Source organism: Sciurus carolinensis, chromosome 3 (assembly GCF_902686445.1).
Source record: "Sciurus carolinensis chromosome 3, mSciCar1.2, whole genome shotgun sequence".
Taxonomy (NCBI): domain Eukaryota; kingdom Metazoa; phylum Chordata; class Mammalia; order Rodentia; family Sciuridae; genus Sciurus; species Sciurus carolinensis.
The window spans coordinates 125,251,980-125,268,330 of NC_062215.1; the positions used below are offsets into that span (position 1 = coordinate 125,251,980).

The 16,351-nt window shown below is 31.4% G+C and overlaps 1 protein-coding gene across 2 annotated transcripts in view; it reads left to right on the forward strand.

Annotated features, from left to right (window-relative positions):
* The window catches only part of Mtx2 (metaxin 2), a 58,952-nt gene that overhangs the window by 23,384 nt on the left and 19,217 nt on the right, over positions 1-16,351 (forward strand). For both annotated transcript variants that reach the window (XM_047546705.1, XM_047546704.1), the window contains exons 2-3: positions 1,653-1,700; positions 2,681-2,727. In XM_047546705.1, coding sequence (XP_047402661.1) covers positions 1,653-1,700; positions 2,681-2,727 — 95 coding nt within the window. The remainder of the gene's footprint in view (positions 1-1,652; positions 1,701-2,680; positions 2,728-16,351) is intronic.

The following is a 16,351-nucleotide window of genomic DNA, read 5'->3' on the forward strand; positions in this document are numbered from 1 at the left end:
GAAATTAGTTTTAATATTCATTCTTTGAAATTTTTATAAATTTCTATACTTTATTGTTTTAATAAGATTAATATAATGCATATAATTGAATTTTTGAGGATTTAGGAACTTATAATGAATGAACCTCATTGTTTTGTTTCTAGTAGAAATGTAAATGGTGGAGGTATGCTGACCATACAATTTATCCTAAAAGGTTACTTTTGAGTAATTTGCTGATATCAGCTTGTTTTTGTTTCCCTGACTTTTATTTTAAAACCTGTGTTATACAGGTTAATTAGGTTCTTATTGAAATTTACTTTGTTAAAATGTTTACAGTAAAATTAATATTTAGTTTCACTGCCTTTGGTTTGTGTGTTGATGTCCAGTAACCTTTACATATATGTGTAATGTGTAGGTAATAGCATATAGAACTATGTATGGTTCATTTTTTGCTTGATGATTTCATGGTATTATTGTTAAGTACGAACTTAATTTTGTGCAGCTCAAACCAAACCAAAAGTAAGATTTTGAGTATTTTAATAATATTACTGCTTTTCTTTTCATTCTTAAACATAATGAAAGCAAATTAAGGGATTTCTCTCCTACCTCCTCTTCAGTGAACAATATTAAGAAAAAAATGCTTTACAAATTACTTTTAAAAAATCAACCATAATTATATATGAAAAATCATTTGTTGTTATGCCACAGATTGGATTAGTATAAGCATAAGAAAGATATCCATTATTATCAAGTTACATATATTTAATTTACTTTCTTGCTGAGGACAAATGTAGTTGCTCTATTAGAATTGGTTATTTTGTTGTTTTATGGCCTTTTACAATTTCAGCAAATGTTGTCCTTGTATAATAATCTTGTATATTCTATCAGTGGAACCACTGCTTCTTAAGTGCAGTTGATGGGACAAAATTCAAGTCCAGTGCTTTTCCTAAGCACTGGTAGGTTACTTATATTTTCTTTGTAACTGGAATCTTAGAGTCTTCTCTAAATGAAAGACTAAGGGTCAAGGTCCAGCTTTACTTCAGACCTAAAATTAGCTTTATTGGCTTTATTTCACATTGTAGGTGCTTCCTGCTTCATCACACAACTCTGCTTTGTTTTTGTGGGGCGGTGGTGGTAGAAGCAAAGCAATGAAATGTTCTAGTTAAAAGAGGGTTCCTTTGTATTTTTAAATACTACCAGCTTAAAAGAAGAAATAGACAACCTGATAAAGATGTATTTGATTCATATAGTGTTGTTTGAAAATTCACTTTGTAAATTATCATAAATATTGTTTCACTATCTTTTTTTTGTAGTGGGTCAGACATCAGTATCTTTTTATATGTTTGAGCAACATTTTAGGTGTAATTGTTCAAAGGAGGGTAAAGGAATTAATTTTTCAAATTCCTTTTTGGTTGGGCATGATGTCTATTTGTTTCTCCCCATAAAAAACAAGTTATCACCAAACAATAAGCAAACATGAATTTAAAACAGTCTCACCTACTTAAACAGGTACCATAGACTCTAAGATAGTGTGATTAGGTGCCATATATAAGGTAGACTTACTTAGCAATTGACTTTAAATGCTATAGACCAATGTACATACCTAATAATTTGTTAGATTGTTGTTATTTTTTTGCCCTATGTGCCTAATTACCATTGCTTTGTTTCTGCAGCTACAGAACCTTGGCCAGAAAATGCTACATTATATCAGCAACTGAAAGGTAGGTTCTTATTCACAATTAAGAGTGATTTGTATCCAAATATATTTATTACAAAAAAATTCTCACTAATATAATTCACTGCAAGGAGAACATGAAACATAAAGGAGGGATTCCCTTGTACAATTTGTCTAGTAGGTTTTACCTAAACTTGTATCTGCCAGTGTAAACCAACTATTCATGGCCTATAAGGTTCTTGGTTTATTATTGACTCATTATATTGGCTGCTCTAGGCAATGTAAAATGATGTGGTTGCAGGAGCAGTTGGCAGATTTACTGCACCAATAGCTGAGACAGCAGTTTTTTGAAGTCCTGTGGTAAAGTGGGCTCTCAGTAAAAAGGAACTGTTAAAATGTATAGGCTAGGATGGTTCAGGCTCCCTTTAGCAGCTCTTCATATATCATCAGATCACATTATGGACCCCATTTGGGGCTCAGCAGCCTGCTACAGTTGTCAGAAGACTGCAAAGTAATGAAGACTAATAGGCAGCAGCCCTAGTCTTCTAAGCATGGAATTTTTATTGCAGCGAACTTGTCATCTTTCTTTTGTGTGACAGACCTAGACACACTGTGCAATATTAACTGCAAGCTGGTTTTATATGATTGTGAATGCTTTTACTTTTAACTAGAGAGATTTGAATAGATAACTATTTTACTTAATTTTAATGAAAAGAAGGGTAATATTTCTTGAATACTTAGAAATGAATTTATTCTTAAAGGAGCTATTTTAATTACATATTGCTGATAAAATGAGATGTGATCATATAGTTCAGAGGAAATAGTTCTATTTTATTATTATTTGCACAGTATAATAATAAAAATTGTGATTATACAACATTGATAGAGAACTTCATAATCACTTTAGTGTAGGCTATACCTTTTCTTTTTAAAATAGGAATAGATCTTAAAAATAAGAATATTGTAGGTATTCTTTGCTTGTTTAGCAGTTAATTTTGAATGAGATCTTTCATTGTATTTCCACAGGAGAGCAAATTTTGCTTTCTGACAATGCAGCTTCTCTTGCTGTGCAGGTAAATATAAATAATACATATTTTATTTATATAATTTGAAGTTGCAATTACTTTTTACCCTCCAGAAAATCTAGTATTAAATACTTGGAATTTTTCTGTGTGATTTATTCTTATCAATATATCATTGCTTTTCTGTGAAGTGTCATTTTATTATGTAATATTAATCAGTTAATTGTTCATATATAAAATAGAAATCTTAATTACTTATTCTTTTAAACAAAAAAACTCTTAAGTGTTAGTAACATTCTGTGTCTTAAGCAGTTGTTTTGCTTTGGGTTAGATATGATGGTATTGACTATTTGGGGAAAGAGTTTCATTTAGGAACTCAGAATTATTTTCTAACATATTTGTAAAGATTTATTTACTACATATTTTAAGCATCATTCTGCTCTTTGCACTCATTCTGGCCTTAATCTGTCTGGTAATCCTAAAGCACATGAGTTCTTTTCTAGCTGCTCCTTATATACTTATGGATTACAAGTGTGTTTATTATCCCAGACCACTTACTGAATGCAGTTGCTCTTCAGGTTGTATAATCACAGTTGTGTAATCCAAAAAAGATTAGTGACCCTGTAAACTTTATACTATAGGAAGAATAGGATCTTGGGAGATTATTTACTTAATAAGAAGAATTGCTGTGTAGATTATAGTTATAAAAACATTTTACACATTTATCTACTTAGTTTATGTAGTTTGAATCACAAAGAGGATTTTATTGTGTGACACCTAAAAGATAATTCAACGGAAATCTAAGAGGTGACATTTATTGGAAGTGAGACTGAGCCTCCTCGAGGACAGAAAAAAAGGGTAGGAAAATAACTGTCAAGCTTTTCTTGTGTTCTAGACATAATGCTAAGCATTTAATTTTAGGTTATCTCATTTGTATTTTTTATTCAACTTCATATCCTCTAGGCTTAATAACAGTGTCATTCAGTATGACAGGATAATAGTATGGCATTCAGTACATCTTTGTTTTAAAGCAGGGAAGGAAGGGAAAGTTGGAAAGAAATGTGGCTGGACAGTATTACTATGAGTATTTTAAGTATCTTTGTTTCTTTTTGATTTGTTTTTTTTTTTTTACTGGAAATATACATTATGTTCATTTACCTTTGTCTTTAGATACTAGTATTATAACTAGTTTTTATTTCTTTATGTTAACTTTTGATAAACAAATTCTCAACTATATGCAGATTTATAGATTTTATATTGCTGCTTATTACCCCCACCCTTTTGTTGTTGTTGTTAGATGGGATTTTAAGTTGAACTCTCATGTGTTAGCAACAGTTGCCTGTACTCAGTAAATGTTTGTTGTGTGAATGGTTTTTAAGTGTGGTGAAAGCACTCTTGCCTGATAAGTGACAGCACAAATAATTATTTGATTTGTGTAAAATAGTATTTTTCAATGTTTGTATTTTTGAAAAATTTTAGGGAAGTGGATATTTTAGTTGAAGCACTGATTCTTAACCCTTTTTTAATTTCCATTTTGCGGTGTAACTCTTTCAGGATTTGACAGAAGTTATAGAACATTTTCCCAGAAAACATTATACTGTACACATAGAAATAAAAATATGACCAGGTTATTCTACATGTGGTTTCATAGGTTTATGATCTCCCTTCTCAAGCTCTTGGGGGATCTTTATGAAGAGCCCTAAAACTAATAGTAATTTAAGAAATACTGAAGTAATTTTCACCAAAAGGAAGACATTTTAGGTAGGAATAGACTAATAATGCTTCTCAACTGGGGAGATTTTTACCCCCCCGCAAAGACATGTGACAGTGTTTAGACATTTTTAGTTGTTAAAACTGGCATCTACTGGGGAGACATGAGGGTTGCGGCTAACCATCCTGCAGTGCACAACCTCAGATGTAAATAATGTCAGGGTTGAGGAACCCTAGAATAAATGTTTTAGCCAGTTTCTAGTACAAAGCAGATATAAGTATGTTATCACTTTAAAAAAAATTAACATTTTAAGTATTCCAAGGAAGGGGAGGAAAAAAGACATCTAGTGTGTACTTCATCAATTCTGTTTTTATAGTTTCTATTAATTTGCTTTCTCACTGTAGTCTAATCAGTTGCAATTAAAAACAAAACCAGAAAAAGGATCTTTTAAAATGCAGACTTTTGCTTAACCATTACATTTTTTTATCCTATATATGTCACTTAGATGATAAATTAACCAGCATATATTAAAAATTCTTGGTTTTCTTCAATATTCTTTGACTTGACAGCTGATAGTAGCCATGACTATAAATGTGACTTTTTCACATATCTGATGTAAACGCTATAGAGTAATTTTCTTCTATATAGTGGATCAACATCCATTTAGAAGAATCATTTAAAGGCGTCTTGCTTGATGTATAAAACTGATCAACACAGTGTGACAGGTATCCATAAACTGGATATTTTCTATAAGATACCAAATATCAAACAGATACTTTAATAGTCTGCCAGTTAAGACATCAGGGAATTTAAATTTTGTTTACTACATATACTTGGTATTCATTATGTCCCTGAAGCTAAGTGGTTAGCTCTTTTTTGGTTAAAGGAACCTTATGTTTTCAGTTTAAAAGAAAAAAAATTTTCCCCTGTGACTATTTCCCTTAGATTTTCTTTCCTTCCTCATCTACAAAGTATTGGTTTTATCTGAAATGTTTATATGGTCGTATCACCTAGTACGCTGAATATAGTGAAATATTAATATAGTATATTCCTGTGGTTCCTGTGAGCTCTGTGCATGTGTGTATGTGTAATAAATACTATATACATGCACACATACACACAAGAAGGAACAAGAAGTTTTTCATCCTATAATTTGACTTTGAAACTTATATTGACTGGAAAAACAACTTTGATAATAATTTACTACTCTCAACAGAAAATTAAAAAAAAATTTTAAGTAACCTCATTTAATAAAGTAAAAGAAACAGGTGAGGTTAATTTTAATAATGTATTTTACTTAACTCATTTCATCAAAATAATATTATCATTAATCCAAAATTTATATTTTATACTTTTTCATATAAAGTTAAAAATCTGATGGAATATGTGTGTCCTAGCCACATTGCAAGTGCTCAATAGCCACATGTAGCTGATCGCTCTTGTACTAAAGAGTGCAGGTGTAAAGAGCAAATACATGTGAACTTTGTAAAGTTTTCTGCAAAAAAAATTTTTTAAGAATTTTTTGAAGTTGGTATATGCTTTTATAGCAGATTCCACAAATGAAATATAGGCAATTGGTCTTTTTTCCAAATACAGCAGACCTGAAATAAGACTCTTTATTTCAGGTTTTCTAATCTATAAAATAGAGATAATAGATGCTGTTCCATTGGGCTATGAGGATTAAATATGCAATGTGTAAAACACTTAGAAAAATGCCTGGTATATTATAAATACACAAGAATGTGGGTCGTTATTTCCTTTTCTCTTAATTTTTGTCAGAAATACCACATAATTAATTTCAGTAAGAGGAATGGAAGCTCATAGGCTTGATAATTCCTAAAAAAAAAAAAAAAGAAAGCCCACTAAAGTAATTGAGAGCAAATATCATATGTAAGATTTCTGGGGCACATATTTGTATTTGTAAGAGCATTACAAATTTTTGTAATCATTCTTTTATGCCATACCTAAAAAATGTTAATATTGAATGCTTTAATTCAAGTATCATGTTATTTTAATAATATTGAATAAGATTTGTTATTTAAAGTTAATATTTACTAATTGCTTTTATTATAAAACATAGTCTACTGAGATCATTAATGTAGAGTATTGCATCCAATTCTTACCAGAATCCTACTGTAGAGTAACATTCTTAATTTCATTTTAAAGATGTATAAACTAAAACTCAGAGGTGCTCTGCCCAAGACCATAGAGCCCACAAATTGTGGAGTTAAACAGAAAACAACAGCATTGGTGAATGCTACATATGCTTGTTACTATACTGAGCACCTAATTCTTATTAATTTATTTAATCCTTACAACAACTGTATGAAGTAGGTGGTATATAAGGTAAGTATCATGATAGTCCTCTCCCACAGTCACCCTATGAGTTAGGTGCTTTTATTATTCCAGTGTCCCCACACATTAGGAAGGTAAGGTGGAGAGGTGAAATGATTTGCCCAAAGTTACATGGGCTGTACTGGCAGAGGTAGAATACAAATCTAGGGAGTCTTGAGTTGACAGCACAAATGCAGAACACTTTGCTGAATGTTAGTCTAGTCCAGTGATGAAGATCTTTGGATTTTTACCTAGTAATAAATGAACATTTAATCACATTATTTTTGCCATTTCTTAACAAAGTATGTCTTAAATTTTATAGTTTTTATTAAGATATAAATGATAACATGTCTCAGCTTTTGTATTTTTGAAATGAGATAAAGGCAGTCTTATCTGTATTATGTTATTTTGAAGTTTATGTTGGGTAATAAAGGAGAAATTCTTTAGAAAGAAGTGAAACCTGTAGAAATGTAAGATGATGTTGAATGAATTTTAGTACCTATTTTTACATATTTTGTGAACATCTTTAATAAAATGTTACTTTCTAATAAGTTTGAAAAAGAATGTTATATATTATATATATGAAACCAATTAAAACCTTTTTCTTTTTGATTGGCTTAATTTAGATTAAAAAATTTCAGTGTAGTTTTTAGACAGTCTCAAACTAATGATCATTACTAGAAGGCTGCATGAAAAATATTACTTTTTACTTCAAAAATAACATTTAAGCTCAGATTAAAGGGAGTTATATTTAGTATTTTTATTTTTCCTTACCCTTTTTGAATAAATATTCCATCCCTAAAAATGAAAGATGACAACAGGGGGAAAAAAAAATCCTTACTTGATGTTCAAAGTATTATATCATTTTTAACTTTTTAAAAAGTCAGCATTTTTGAAGGCCCCATTAATGCTGGACTATAACACTTACATGTCAGGTCTGCTGATAAATATTTAGCTGACCCTTGCTTTTCCCTTTTAGCAAGTGGTGCTTTTTAGGTGGACGTATTAATTAGTGGTTAAATGGTAATATCCTAATGTAGTGTTTGGAATGAGCAGAGAAGGAGCATCTCTCCTTTGGGCCTGCAGTTGTTATATTGGAGAAATAACTGAGTATGAAAATACAACTGCTGTCAACTTGTCATTGTCATTCAGATGGTCACAGTAGACAGCCTACCTGCAAATTTTAGAGGAAAGGATTTTGAGTTTTCAATTTGGTTGTGTACAATTTTCCTTTAAAAGAAGTTGTTTAGGATTATATGTAATTTAAAGCATCAGTTTAAACCTGACATAAATACAGGTAGGATGATACTAATGGATATATTATAATAGAGAATTAATAGAGTAGTATTTTGTTGAAAATATTTAAAATATCAATAGAACTTCCTTAAAATTTTATAAACTGTGAAATTTTAGTTTTTTAAAATTTTTATTCACGCTCTAACTATAAAATGAGGCATCAGTGTTTGAGAGTTGGGAGGAGGAAAGGGAAACGAAGAGGAAAAAGAATTTGGTGAACATTTTTTAAATAGGGTACTTTAAAAATCTTTTTAGTATTCTAAAATGAGCAAAATGGAGACTTCTATCACTGAATTTAAAATCTTCTAATTGTCTCATTTTATATTATTGTTTTTATACCAGAAGTATTAAAGCATTTTGGTAGTTATGCTTCTAGCAAATGGCATGGTATAATATATAAAATTTGTTTATAAAAAATAATTGAACTTAAATTGAAATCAGAATTTAGTAGGTTAAAATAATTCTCAGGGGCTGGGGTTGTGGCTCAGTGAAGCGCTTGCCTGGCATGCGTGAGGCATTGGGTTCAATCTTCAGCACCACATAAAAACAAATAAATAAAATAAAGGTAATATGTCCATCTACAACTAAAACATTTTTTAAAAAAAATCTTAGCATTAATATTAGTCCCTCCATACATTAACAATATGATATATGTAAAACGTTTAAACTTGTCTTGTAGAATTTGAGGAAATGAAGTATTTTCTATTCAAAATAGAAACAGGTGGTTGAGTTGTCATTTTACTAATTAGTGAAATAATGCAAAATAGTTACACAGGGTAATAGTCTGCTAATATAAATATTTATTTAACTTAGCAAAAATTCACATTCCTGTAATTCTGAAAGATCACAAATTAAAATGTCAGCTGTAGACTTTTTTAAAAAGTAAATAACAAGCAGAATTTTAAAATTGGTTGCTGTTAAACAGAATAATAAAGACATAGTGGTAAGATGAAAAAAATACAATTGTTCAGAAAAAGCCTAGAATTCTTCATTATTATAGTGTGAACATAATCGATCTAGCAGCATTATATTTGAGCTGAAAATACACTTAAATTTGAGGCCATACACTACCCTGTGTGAGTGAAACATCTTTCATATAGTTCTAAGATGAAATTACCCTTGAATGAATAGCATCTTCATTTATCTTCAAACCTCTTCTGTGCGTTTAGTGAATCTACTCTTTCAACATTCTACAAGAATTACATTATGCCATTATACCAGAGTACTTCTGCAGTGTGAAATAGATTGGTTTGGAAAATGAACCTGGCTTTGCTATAAATTACATTCACAGGTACAAAGGAATTTGTTATTTTGTTTAAAATAGTCACAAATATAATTAAGGTCTTAATTTATGTTAAACTACAAATATGGCTATTACTGTAACTGGATTAGGAACTTAATCTGTCACTTCAAGAATGATACCTAACACTTTTCATTTGTAACCTTAGATACATTATTTCAATTATAGGGCCTGCAGCTGTTTGATATAAAAATGAATTATTTTGCAGATAGATTTGTTCATGGTTTTTAATTTTAAAACATGCTTCTTCAGTAAGCTGGAAAATAATTCTTCAGTTGTCACAGATTTTCTTTTGTGTCCTGGTGAAACAGGATATGAATTAAAATTCAGAATCATTTTCATTTTTTACCCTGAGAATGGCATTGCATGCTTGACAATTGTCCTTAGTGAATTTTTACATAAAATGTTTCTGATTAAATTATGAAATGAATAGAAGCTTTGTCCAAAAAGAAGAAAACCTGAGTTTAAGTATAGCTTTACCTGGTTGACTGCAAATGGATTGTATCCTATCTAGAATTCTGATAACTTTATTAATTATTAATTAATTATTAATTTATTAATTTATTAACATCAATTTAGAAGCTATATTTATAACCCCTTGAATTCCATAGTATTAGTAAAGCATCCAGTCTTTTAAAATTTTATTAAGGATGATTTCTAAAAATGTTGAATTATTTTAATACTTTTATTGGGACATTGTGCTGGTTTTATTGCTTATGTGCTATAAGAGAGAGAATTGTTATGTATTTAACTTGTAAGACAATTGTTGATTTGTTTTTGAAATAAAGAAGAGGAAAGAAAGGACTGGGTGTTTAGCTCATTAGAGCACTTGCTTAGCAGGCTGAGGCCCTGGGTTCCATCCCCAGCATCGAAAAGAAAAGAAAAAGAGGAAAGAAGATAGTTGGTGTTGCTTATTCATAAATGGTTTAATATTGGGTTTCTGTTAGTTAACACAGATGAAATGACTAAATTTTGTGTCCCTGTCATGTATTATTTAGCTTATCATAAGAATTAAATTTTTTTGCTGCTGTTTTTCTTAGTTGGTAATATTATTTTAGTCTATAAATAACAACTTTAAAAACTAATTATAGAGCTTAGGAAAAAAGATTTTTTCCTTTAATCTCCAGTTATTCTCTGAGCACCAATCCTACTCCTGGTAATTGTATTAGAGTCTTGGGTTATAAGCATTATTCTTTCTGTACCTTTGATTATTTCATAAATCTTTTGCTTAATTTTTATCCCCAAGTTTTAATTATATGTAATTCGTACAGGAAAAGCTTATATCTTTTCCTGTTCTGATTGTCTTTTTTGTTGCTTTCAGAAAGAATTTGATTTTTTTTTTTTTTTCTATAGCGGTCAGATGTCAGTGTATCTAAAACTGAGTCATGTTCCAGGAGTAGTTTTCAGGCGAGAGTTGTACCAAGGCAAGTTCCATTCTGTGATGTTATCTGTCTCGGTATGTGCTCTCCAATAGCATTTCATGATTTTGGTAACAGAAGGTTTTCTTGCTTTTCGAATTGTGGTTTCTGATTATTGCATAAGTAATTATTTTTTCTTTAAGTTGAATTCCTGTACAGTTTTATAAAGCAGTGTTTGCTCATTGATATTTACAAGTTTTATTTTTTAAAACATCTCTTAATTTATTAGGAATTATGTTTATTTTAAAACAGTTTTGGATCTATAACATGCTCATCTTTATTATTGTAGCATATGAACTTAGATTTGTATTTGTAATTGAGTATTTATGACTCGTTCATTAAGCAATTGTTTATCAAGAACCTATGCTGAAAGACAGGGTTGTGAATAAGATAGTCTGTATTTATTAATAGGGCTTATCAGTTTATCAGTTTTATCAGTGTGTATGACTTTGAAAAATTATAAAGAATTTATGTATTGATTCCTTTCCTTTATTCCCTTGTTTTTGCTTTGTGAGAAAATATTTCTTATTGTAAAATCATATACTGAAAACATGCTTAGTGGTTATATTATTTTTAAAAATGCTCTTGGTTCTTTTATTTATTCTTTCTGTATCTATTTAGATATTTTTATTTTATTATTTTTATTTTTTTATATTTTTTAGTTGTAGATGAACACAATACCTTTATTTTATTTATTTTTATGTGGTGCTGAGGATCGAATCCAGTGCCTCACACATGCTAGGCAAGCTCTCTACCACTGAGCTACAACCCCAGCCCAGATATTTTTATTTTAGTGCACAATTTTGCTACTTTGTTTTTATAGAAATAAATACAATTAAATTATAGCATATACTAAATTTTTACCCCTTTCTCGTAAGTAGGCATTAAACAAGCAAGTCAGCTATCTTTTAAAGTTACCAAGGTTTGTTTTTCTCCCTTTGCAGGTGTGCAAATGAGTATTTATTATTACTAATGCTATTACTACTAATATTAATAATAATACCTTGTGCTTATTGAACTGTGCTGTGCCTGATGGTGTATAAGGTGTTTTACCTATAGCACCTCAATCTGCTAACAATTGTTTTCATTCTAAAAATGAGAAAGTTTATGAGGTAAACAACTTTCTCAAGCTGACAGTCATCAAGATTTCCCCCAGAAGGCTCTCACTCAGAGGCTTCTGGTCTATTAACTTCTTGCTGTCTATATTGACTCCCAAGCCTGCCATTGAGGATTCCCATTTTTCAAGTGTTTGTACAGTCTAGTCTTAGAGTTAGGCAACTTGCTTTTTGTCTGTTCTCTCTTAAGATCCATTAGATTCATCTAGAGTACTTAACCAGTGGGAGTTAAAGAGTAGGAATTGCTCATGGTTGTCCAGTCATGAGTGGTATATCTGAGGACTTGGCAACAAAAAGTAAAGTTACTCTAAGTGATGGTTAAGGACAGCAGTGCCAGCGAGAGCATTCCCTGGGCAAAGGTGGTAACCAAGGCAGACCTACTGTTGGCTGTCTGTTTCTATGTCAAGCCCTTCTCACCATTTTCTGCACTGAGTATTGCCCCTGTCTCCCTTTAACTTTCTGCAACTAAAACAAAGAATATTTTGATGTTTTAAGGTGTATGTTCCTCATGTCAGAAACCATCATTTATTGTTTTCTGATTTTTAATTTGATTTCCCTCAGATTTCTTTCTAGAATATTACTACTGTATTGGGGAATAAAAGACTTGAAATTTGATGTGTGTAATATTTGTGATATTTTGTTTTGTTTGATTTGCTCATTAATGTTATTCTGTTTATGTCTATTAATTAGAAGACTTGCATGCTTATTTTGATGGCCTCAAGATTAGACTATAGTTGATGTTAAAGACTTGCTAATAATACTTCCTTATTATATTACTTCTTAGTAAATTTTCAGAAGATTCTACTGCTTTTATGAGATGGCTTCTTAGCTTCTAAATCTTCTTATATTGCTAATAAGTTAAATTGACTTTTTCAGTTTTTTAACTTGGTGGGCTATGGATGTAGGAAACAGAAAAGACTGAAGATAAAAACTATTCTTGATTGTGTTTTTTTTATTTCAAAATGTCTGTGGTTCTACTTATTTCTTAACACCTTGATAGTACCATGCCTGCAGGATAGTGCTGAAAGAATTATATTGGTTTGTAGGTACTTTGGTCAACTGTGCTCATAAACGATGGGACAGGGGTGGCCCTTAAGATTGCGCTTCTCAACTTTCTGATAGAACCTACTTACTTAGTTTTCAGAGCATGCAGCTCTCTCCTAGTTAGCAACTCTGGGTCTTAGAAAAAAGAGAATAGTTGTCTGCTATTCATTTCCTATCAGAAGTCTAGTAGAGAGGTGATGTTTAGCAAAGACCACCTAAAGACTCCTTAGCTCTCCTCTTCCCACCCAAATCTGCTTCTCTCACGGTTTTTCCTATCTTGGTAAGAGAAAATTTCATCTTTCTGTTTGTGTAAGCCAGAAATTCTGAATTATGTTGGAGTTCTTTCTTTTTCCTGTGTACACATCAAGTTACCAATAAATCCTTGTGGCCTTCCCTTAAAGTTATCATCAGAATTTGAAGTCCTATCATTCCTGTCGTTCCCATCCTGGTTCAGACCACAGTTGTTTCTTGCATAATTCTTATCCTTTGTCCCTCTCTTCCTTCATTCCTTCTTTTAGTCATATCTTTTACCTCTCTGTACCTCTGTTTTCTTTTTTTAAAATAGGGATACTTATTGTATAGATCTCTATCATAGGTAAAGCTCTTATGCAAGTATCTGGCATATACTAATCTTTCAATTAATATTATCCATTGTAATTTTTCTTGGAATTTGCATCGTGCTCTCTGAATTTTGTTTCCTCCCAGTTCCTTTTTCTTTTCTTTTTTTTTTTTTAGATATACATGACAGTAGGGTGTATTTTGACGTATTATACCTACTTGGGGTGCAACCCATTACAACTTTGATCCCATTCTTGTGGTTGAACATGATATGGAGATATACTGGTCATGTATTCATATATGCACTTAGAAAAGTTATGTCCAGTTCATTCTACTGTCTTTCCTATTCCCACCCGCTCTCCCTTCCCTTCATTCCCTTTTGTCTAATCCAATGAACTTCTATACTTCCCCTCCCTACCCTTTATTCTTATAGGTTAGCATCCACATATCAGAGAGAACATTTGAGCTTTAGATTTTGGGGACTGACTTATTTCACTTAGCACAATAGTCTCCAGTTCCATCCATTTACCAGCAAATACCATAATTTCATTCTTTTTTTATAGCTGAATAATATTCCCCTTTCTTTATCCATCTGTTGAAGTGCACCTAGTAGCTATTGTGAATTGAGCTACTATAAACATCAATGTGGCTGCATCACTGTAGTATGCTGATTTTAAGTCTTTTGGGTATAATCTGAAGAGTGAAATTACAGGACCAAATTGTGGTTCCATTCCAAGTGTTCTAAGGAATCTCCATACTGCTCTCCAGAGTGGTTGCACCAATTTGCAGTCGCCCAGTTCATTCTTCTGTATTTTGGTTCTTTATTTAATTTTGAGTCTTTTCTCAAGTATGTATTGATCTCTGCTAACTTAAGAGTGAGGCACTAAAAAATTGATGGGGCGATAAGGAGTATTTGGGCATGTGGTGTCACTGAGACTGATTAAACATTGAGCTGCCATTTTTGTTGTCTACTCCCACCCTCACCCGCACTAAAACTGTCAGTATTTAAGTGTTTAGTGTCTATCTGCCCCTCCAGAGAGATACCCTGTGTTTGGGAGCTGAAAAGGGAGAGTGGTAACTAGAATCTCTTCAGTTAATATGTACACTTAGGCTTGACCTTTGTCTTTTCTGTGTGACACTTTACCCAGTACCTTATTCTGTGTTTGGATTCCTGAATTAGGAGTCTCTGATTCAGTTTCTCCAAAGAATAAACCTCTGTCTCCTGCGTAGATTAGGGGAGGGCTGATCACTGACACTTAAACAGATCTTCCTCCAGTTCTTGTGTTTGTAGTTCCATGCCTTTCCTCTGCCTTCTGTGCTGGTTGGTGCCTCCAAGTGTGTAACTTTATTTCTGTGATGTCAATGTGTTGATTTTTCTCCTCTGCAAGCTCTTAGGTTTCAGTTTCCTTTGCCCCACTAAATCTGCTTTCCATCTTACAAAAATGCGTTGACATCTCTAGTCTGTTTTTGTTTTTTTTTCTGCCATTCTTTGTATCTTTCTGGGTTTATACCATTTGTTTCTTCACTGTCATTTCAATAGTTTTTTTAAAGATTGCCAAGGTAAGTTGTAACTTCATTCCTTAATATTTAACCAGTTATTGATGATTTGGTATTACTTTTTTCTTTATTTTTTTTAAGTAAAAAATATCCTGACACCCTATCCCTTTAGTGAATTTTTTGACATTAAGAATTCAATTAATTTATTAAAAGTGTTGAAACTACCTCAAGCTTATTATATTTCACGGTCTTAAAAGTCAGGTTCTGTGTACATTCATGTGTGTCTATTTGTGTGTGTGTATGTGTGTTTAAATATTCCCTACCACATCTTATGCTTAGATACTTAGTATATTTATATTTTAAAAATAAATATATTTATTGACTGTAGTTTTAATTAATTTTTTAGTTCTTAGTTTTTTAAAAATTTATTTTTATTGTAAACAAATGGGACATATGTTTTTTCTCTGTTTGTACATGAAGTAGAGGCATACCATTTGTGTAATCATACATTTACATAGGGTAATGGTGTTTGATTCATTCTGTTATTTTTTCTTCCCCCACCCCTCCCACCCCTCTTTTCCCTCTATACAGTCCCTTCTTCCTCTATTCTTGCCCCCCAAACCCCCCACTATGTGTCATCATCCGCTTATCAATGAGATCATTTGTCCTTTGGTTTTTTGAGATTGTAGTTCTTAGTTTTTACATGTTAATTTGCTTGATCATTTTACCAGTTATTCAATAGATGAGTAACCCTATATTAATTCCCTCTGAAATTAGAAATATTGTGACATTTAGTGTGTCACTAGCATCAAAAGTTGATTAGTTGCTTATTTTTATGCACTGTATTATTGTGAAGATTGTTTTTAAAATAATATTTAGCTTAATTACTTCCAGGTGGTGTCAGTCTCTCATACAGGACTTCTTTTATGTGTTGATTGCTATTGTTACAGACTCATGCTGTCCTATAGACATCCAGAAAACATCACCACATCACACTGTGATGAAGGAAGGGTTTTGTATGTGTGCTAGTGTAGTAGCCACTAGCCACAGGTGCCTATTGAGTTCTTGAAATATGGCTAGTTTGGGAAACTGAGTTTAAAATTTTATTCAACTTTAATAAATTTAAATTTAACCTAAATAGCAACATGTAATTGGTGGTTACCATATTGAACAGCATACTTATAAAACATTATTCTGATAGGATGTGCTGTTTTCTTTCTAATTATTTTATGTTGCCATTCATTTGAGTTGGTTTGGAATAAAGTATCCAACTGGAGAATGAGTTAAGTGAGTTATCCTAAGTTTACTATAATTAGAGCTACGTTTTTCTTTGGATTTACATAAGAATAAAAATATGCAGATTGTTACTTGAAAACCAAAAATAAAAATGTGTTTTGGGCCT